At 42.5% G+C, this 7,577-nt stretch overlaps 1 protein-coding gene across 1 annotated transcript; it reads left to right on the top strand.

Annotated features, from left to right (window-relative positions):
- The first annotated feature begins 1,298 nt into the window (after nucleotides 1-1,298).
- On the top strand, nucleotides 1,299-5,917 carry dusp6 (dual specificity phosphatase 6). The gene is made up of 3 exons (XM_071416074.1): nucleotides 1,299-2,299; nucleotides 2,505-2,939; nucleotides 4,130-5,917. Exons 1-3 carry the CDS (start codon nucleotides 1,900-1,902, stop codon nucleotides 4,441-4,443), a joined length of 1,149 nt encoding a protein of 382 aa, XP_071272175.1. The 5' UTR covers nucleotides 1,299-1,899; the 3' UTR covers nucleotides 4,444-5,917.
- The last annotated feature ends 1,660 nt before the right edge of the window (nucleotides 5,918-7,577 follow it).

Below are 7,577 nucleotides of genomic sequence, written 5' to 3'. Positions count from 1 at the left end.
CAAACTTGGCGTGGAAGTTAAAATTCCGTATTAAGTTGCAAAGAAATATGTATTCATTGAGTTAATCATGTGTAGGAAAGTCCGTTGGAATGCCCGATTCCACCGCTGACTGGCCTTCTAGTGTTTATTAATGGGACATAATTTAGATTTAGCACGGCCATTAGCGGGTCCAACGGATCGAACAGTTTCTTTTGATGACACAGTAAACGTTGGTTTCGTTATGACTGAGTCAAAACCACATGTGTGTGTTATAATGCTGTAGATCCGGTTGACTGTATTGCAATTATGTGGTTTTGATGTAGTCTTTTAATTGTATGTTTGTTTTATCAGAGAGAGAGATCGAGAGAAAAATAGAGATTTTCATGATAAAATGGAAATTGCACCCACACAAAGCTCTGGAGCCGAAGGAGTAGTGTAACGAACGGATAAAAATAGACCCAGACGAGAGGTGCTATAGCATCCAACCCACGCACTTCTGTTTCAGAAAACCAACATATTTATTAATCCTCTGTGGCTGCGTTTACATAGGCAGCCCAATTCTGGTTTGTTTTACTAATCGGTCTTTTGACTAATCAGATCATCTCTGAAAAATAGCTTATGTGAAAATATATGATGTGATTGGTCAAAAGACCAATTAGTTGGGAAAAATATCAGAATTGGGCTGCCTGTGTAAACGCAGCCTGTGTAGCCTAGGCTAGCATATAGGCCAACCTACTGCAGGTGCACTTTTGGCACGGATACTGGAATAAACATTATGAACAGCCCAATAGGCCTACATTGGAATCTACTTTATAAAGCATGTTAAATTAGAAGACCAAATTAATTGCAATATATTAATTCAATAATTACATACTTTAACATTTTATGGAATCATAAAAATAGTTTATTTAATTGACAAAAATTACAACAATGAAAAATAAATACATTCACCGGGGTTCCAAAATTCAATCGTGCCTCCTGTCCCCAAATAAATCGTCTCTAAAACTCTGCCTCACTGTGCAATAAACTTGTCATAGCGCAACTTTGGCATTAAGAAATCTGAGCACAAGGTAGGATCCCCCTCTACGCACTAAGTAATAGCCCTCTCCTTCCTTCCCCTGCAGTGCCACTTTTGTTTGTTTGCACTCACTTTATCCGGAGCGGAAATTCTTTGCCTTTTTTTTTTGTGAATGACAAAGTTATTAACAATTCATCACCACAGTCCGTTCCACCCGGCCCCGTTTCCAGGGCGACGACTGCTCGGCACCCTCTGATTGGCTGGCCGATATAATGTATCCATTGAAACGCCTCGGGTTTGTAACCATTCACTAGTTTGGCGCTGCAGAGAGCACATCGACGACCCAGTGTCGGCAACAACAAAATACGCTTATTCACAACGAAAACGTTGGGAATAGACGACAACAGAATACATTATTGGAAATTCAAGTGCTTTGCATCTGTAACTGAACTGCAATCAATCCCTCTTATTTAGATTTTTACAGAATAATAATATTTTCTATGCGAAAGCGGCAGTTATATAACACGAAGACAACGTCAGTGCTAGCCAGTGAGTCATTGATAAATACATGGGACATTCTTCACGCAGCTGCATGAATGAGTGTTACTGCTAGTGTAGGCCTATAGGCAATCTACAGTCGGATATTTAAGAAACAATCTTGTTTTGTTGATTTCGTTTCAAACTAGGCCTACAAAACAGCCAAGGTCGTGAGAAATACAATCTATCCTTTTTAATTTCTTAAATTATTCCAGAATATATTTGATCTCGATCAGTCTGCGTTGCCATTTCTTCAATGATCCTGTCCTCATAACGTTCTGTTGTGAACGTTTTTTTGCGGTAGCCTAAAGGGACCAAGCACATCATTTTTCTGCAGTGAAGTGACAATTGTTTTTTGTTGCTAAATGCTTGACAAGCTCAAGCCCGTTCAGTTCGAATCGGTAATGGCTATCAGCAAGACCGTGGAGTGGCTGCAGGAGCACCTCAAGACGCGCAAAGACTGCCTATTGGTAATGGACTGCAGAGCTCAGGAGCTATACGAGTCCTCGCACGTCGAAACGGCGATTAACGTGGCCATCCCGAGCCTGATGCTCCGGCGGCTGAAGAAGGGCAATCTTTCAATCAAGTCCTTGCTCTCAAACGGCGAGGACCGGGAGAGATTTGCGCGGAGGTGCAAGACGGATACCATTGTGCTATATGACGAGTACAGCAGGGAATGGAACGAAAATGTCAACGGGGGCTCGGTGCTGGGCTTGCTCCTGAAGAGGATGAAAGACGAGGGCTACAAGGCTTTTTACCTTGAGGGTGAGTTTTGTTATTATTTCCAGAAGCACACATTTCACACTAAAATGTAGGCCTAATTTGGTGAATAATAATGAATAAGGGATATTTTGGATGCATTTAGGCAAAAAACGCATAGGATAATGTAAGTTAGGTCACAACATAGAGTAGCCGAGGCCTGTTTTTATCAATGGATTTGTCTAAAACTATTATTTCATTAATCTTACAGGTGGTTTCAGCAAATTCCAAGCCGAGTTCCCTGCCCAGTGCGAGACCAATCTGTTCGGCTCTTTCAACAGCACTTCTCCTACGGCCCAGGTGCTCGGCCTCGGGGGGCTACGGATAAGCTCAGACTCCTCGGATATCGAGTCCGACATCGACCGAGACCCGAGCAGCGCCACAGACTCAGACGGCAGTCCCCTCTCCAACCCTCAGCCCTCCTTCCCAGTGGAGATCCTCCCGCACCTCTACCTGGGCTGCGCCAAGGATTCCACCAACCTGGATATTCTGGAAGAGTTTGGCATCAAGTACATTCTGAACGTGACTCCCAACCTGCCCAACATGTTCGAGAACGCAGGGGAATTCAAGTACAAGCAGATCCCCATCTCAGATCACTGGAGCCAGAATCTGTCACAGTTCTTCCCAGAGGCCATTGGCTTCATAGGTAAGCACAATAACTTCTATTCAAGCACACTGATAGCTCTCAAATTATATTTTACACACAACAATTTATTTTAAGGTGCAGGGTTAATATATATATAAAGCAGACTTATTTTACATCACCACAGAATGAATTGAGGGTAATAAATGTAGTTGTATATTTACGCCTATATAGCAATGATTGGCCTAACAAGTGAAAGAAAGCGACAGGCCCACAGCACAGGCATCTTATTAGTAAGATATCTTCATAACACCAGGAAGTTATTTAGTTATTGTTGTGCAATATGGATTATAGGTGTCCTTGGGTACTTTTTTATTAAGTCAGTTAAGGAGAGATTTACAGAGGGAACAAGATTCATGCCCTTGTGCCAAGCAGAGAAATACTATTCTAGCTGTATGGTCCTTACTATAAACTGCTCCCAATTACAATGATTAAACTTCAATGGGACACTTCCTGTCTGCTTTTTTGTCTGCAGCCGGGGCCTAGCTTACCCCCAGCCTTGTGTAATTGTAATACAAAGGCCTGTGTGGAAATTGGAGAGGGGGGGGGGGGTAATTTGAACACAACAGGAAGGAAACGGCCATTGAAAGTAATCTAGGACAGTGCAGTGATGTTTTCCTTTCACAAAGAGAGCCATTTACAGACTCTGTTGACATCCTGTAAGCCCTGACGGGGTGCCCTCATGACTCCTACGTTTACACGCCCAAATGGCACCATTGTCAAGTAACCGGGCCAGCTGAAGAATGACTTGATAGAGCGTTAATAGTACATTTCCAAGTTGTGGTACTCTTGACCAAATGAAAGAATGTCGGCTCTGTTTATGCGCAGAGTACGCGGAGTACCAGACCGTAGCCGTTTGTTGATTGACATGTGCGGGAGACTGTTAAGATCATTTCAGACTTCTGCTGCTTAACCGTGGAACTGGTCCAGTCAATGTTGACTACAACCGATTAGCATTTAGCACTACAGCATTAACTGTAGTGTAGAGTCTACTACTTGAATGTGACTGTTGTTTTGTCACAACAGGCATTGTTTTATCTGGTTTCCCTTACACTAGTCCCTTCACAGTAGGCATTTCTAATTTTCAGAATATATATCTGTTTTTGTGTTGCTGTGTTTTCTCTAAATACAAGTTATGAATATCTGACAAAAGTCTGTAACTTGTTCTTCCTCTTTGTTCCTGTCCTTCTCAGATGAGGCTCGCGGTCAAAAATGTGGCGTCCTGGTCCACTGTCTGGCCGGCATCAGCCGCTCCGTGACGGTAACCGTAGCCTACCTCATGCAGAAGCTCAACCTGTCCATGAACGACGCCTACGACATCGTCAAGATGAAGAAGTCCAACATCTCGCCCAACTTCAACTTCATGGGCCAACTCCTGGACTTTGAGCGCACCCTGGGCCTGAAGAGCCCCTGCGATAACCGGGTGGTGACCCCCACACAACCTCTGTACTTCACCACCCCCACCAACCACAACGTCTTCCAGCTGGACCCTCTGGAGTCCACGTGAGGCAGCGCCACCATCACCCCCTTACTGGCTCAGAGGTGTAATGAAACCTCCTGAAACGCTGAAATGTTTCTCTACTTTATTTCCATCACCTGTTGTGACACGGTGACATCATGCCGTTGTTGACACAGTTGGCTTGAGGTGACAGCTGCCAAGCATGGACTCTGAAGGGGGCACGTGGTCGATCTGCCCTAGGGCCCACAAGTAGCTGCTGCAAAAATGGGGACAAATAAAGAAAGAAAGAGAAAAGAGGGGGAAGCGAAAGAAAGACAGCACATTAACTTTCTAGAACCCTATATTGCTATTGGACTCGATGAGGTTTCTGCCTAAAAAAAATTCTGTCAATGCTTTGAAAGAGACGTTAAGTGATCTGATGGTCATGTGTACGTTTAGCTTCACGACGAAAGGCTGGTGTGCCAAAGAGACATTGTTCTATCTGATTGTTCTATCTGAACATATATATGATTATGAATACTTTTTAGTTTTTTGGGCTAGCACACATACTTTCTTTGGGATGCATATTACTTGTCTTCCGTGAAGACTTGCCTGTTTGGGGTTGAAACATCCCCGGTTACACGGCACAGTATATTGAACTCGATTTTACATGTGTGGAGTCATTTTAATCATTTATACAAGTGTATATATCTTTAATATAAAAGACAATACAGTAAAGCCTTGTTCTTGTCTAGTATATACCCTTTGCAACAAGTGGGTACTGATTATTCTTTTTAAAAATCTTATTTTATGTAAGCAAACCAACGGTATATTGATCAGTATCTAAGTTTATTATGCCAAAAAATGTAGTAGGTTTTCCAAGAATCGTAAAATTGTGTATATGTGTAATATATATCATATTTGCTTTATATGTAATTTCAGCCGACAGGCCTTTTTTGCCCCCACCCTCACACAAATCAGTCACCTTGGTTGTATGCCTTAGTTCTGTACATAGATGTGTTATTGTGCATTAACCCTCAAAGGGCTTTCCCCGAGCTATGCTTTCACCTCCTATCACAATTCTACCTGAATTGAACCATAGCAAAATAATTCTACAACAAATCACTGAAACTGTCAGTGCATGCCTATGTTAAGAAACGTGAGTTGTAATTTGTTAAGTTTGGTGGAAATACCTTTAATGAAGCCAATTTAAGATGGCTACTTTCTGTTGGTGTTTAGTGAGGAACAATTAGGGTTAATGCAAGTGAATGCTTATCTGTGTTCAAGGCTTACAAAGTCTGGGAGATGTTGACAAAAAAGGAGGCCTTGCCTCTTCAGGGAAATTCTGTGAAATGCAGTTTTTTGTTGTTTTAGAAAATAATCAAAATGATGGGTGGATTTGGCTTTCTCTCGTTCCTGAGAGAAGATCTGTCTGTGGGAGAAGCCATCTTGGTTTCAACCCTCACCACTCCTCAAGGCCACACTCCTGTCTTATGAATGTAAAAAAAAATGATAAGTTATTAATAAATTACTATTTTGTCTACTTCCTTCTAACAATGTCTTTCTTAATTTCTCGACAGTTTGTAGAAGTTTTTCATATAGTGTTCAAACAGTGGTCAGGTCACACAGTGTTCAAACAGTGGTCAGGTCACACAGTGTTCAAACAGTGGTCAGGTCACACAGTGACATATTTACGTAAGTGTATTTCCAACTCCTCGGTTAGACCAGTTCCACTTTAACCATCTGACATACTCTGTGTGTGTGTGTGTGTGTTTTCATGACAATTATCAGCCAGATGACTAAGAAGGAGCCATTCACAAACATATGGCTGTCCTTTAACCACAAAGGTTGGGACATCTAGTCCCTCAAATGCAGCAGTTGTCCAATACAAATAGCACTTAACACATAGTCACACCCCCAGAGTTGTATGACATGTCTCTGTCTGCCACATTATGCTCTTTTGGTTAACGTCCAACATGTGACTGAACATGTACATAGAAGTACACTCAGTGATTCCGGTTACACTGACTGACTGAATGATTGACTGAGTCACTGAACGACTGGTTTTTCCAGGTATACCCAGGTTAGGGCTTTTGGGTTCACACACACACACACACACACACACACACACACACACACACACACACACACACACACACACACACACACACACACACACACACACACACACACACACACACACACACACACACACACACATTCCCTGAGGCACTTCCTGAAGGCGATGGCCTTTGAGCAAAGCAGCCCATCACAGGGAACAAAGTCCCTAAACATAATGTTACCTGGCACTGGATGGCGTGGTGTTGTGTGTACCTGTCAAGACCTGGAGAGCATAGAGACGATCCTCACAGCTAAGCAGGAGATCATTTTCTCACGCAACGCCAACCGCAGTTCACAATTTCAAATCATGACATGTCGGTGGAGTGACTGTGTCACGCACGTACACACACCTATTTGCAGATATAGGATACTGGAGTGTGTTAATGCTGTGATGTGGAGAGGAAGCAGGACTCTCTATGCATAGCTATAGGTAGCTAATTAAACTCAACTCCACGATTTATGATGGAGTTGAGCGGCAACTAGTGTGGGCGGACTGGCGCTCTGACGTCACATATTATGTTTTTATAAAAAAGTACTTGTTTCATCACCCAAAGAATATCCCGCAATTACACAGAACAATGTTCTTTTTTTGTTGAAATCAGTCAGAGCTCCAGTCCGTCCATGCTAGTCGGCGTTCAACTCCATGGTAAATCGTTGAGTTTAGTCAGCTCAACTATATAACTCTGTAGATTAGCTGTAACGGCTGTCGTCTTCCTGCTCGTCTGAGGAGGAGAAGTTTGAAGGATCGGAGGACCAAAGCGCAGCATGGTTAGTGTTCATCTTAATTTAATAAAAATCAAAAAACAGAACACTTCAAAATACAAAACAACAAAAGTGAAAACCGAAACAGTTCTATCTGGTGCAGACACACAAAGACTGAAGACAACCACCCACAAAACACAATAGAACACAGGCTACCTAAATATGGTTCCCAATCAGAGACAATGATTGACAGCTGCCTCTGATTGAGAACCATATCAGGCCAAACACAGAAAACCAACACAGAAATAGAAAACATAGATTACCCACCCAACTCACGCCCTGACCACACTAAAACAAAGAAAATACAAAAGAACTATGGT

This window comes from Salvelinus alpinus, chromosome 9, assembly GCF_045679555.1.
Source record: "Salvelinus alpinus chromosome 9, SLU_Salpinus.1, whole genome shotgun sequence".
NCBI classification, from domain to species: Eukaryota; Metazoa; Chordata; class Actinopteri; order Salmoniformes; family Salmonidae; genus Salvelinus; species Salvelinus alpinus.
This window is presented reverse-complemented; position numbering and strand designations above follow the sequence as displayed.

Excerpts from the sequence above, each read along its gene's own strand:
- dusp6 (XM_071416074.1), top strand. The coding sequence starts at position 1,900 with ATGCTTGACAAGCTCAAGCCCGTTCAGTTCGAATCGGTAATGGCTATC. Across the intron at positions 2,300-2,504 it reads CAAGGCTTTTTACCTTGAGG|GTGGTTTCAGCAAATTCCAA; the intron begins GTGAGTTTTGTT and ends TTAATCTTACAG. Across the intron at positions 2,940-4,129 it reads AGAGGCCATTGGCTTCATAG|ATGAGGCTCGCGGTCAAAAA; the intron begins GTAAGCACAATA and ends TGTCCTTCTCAG.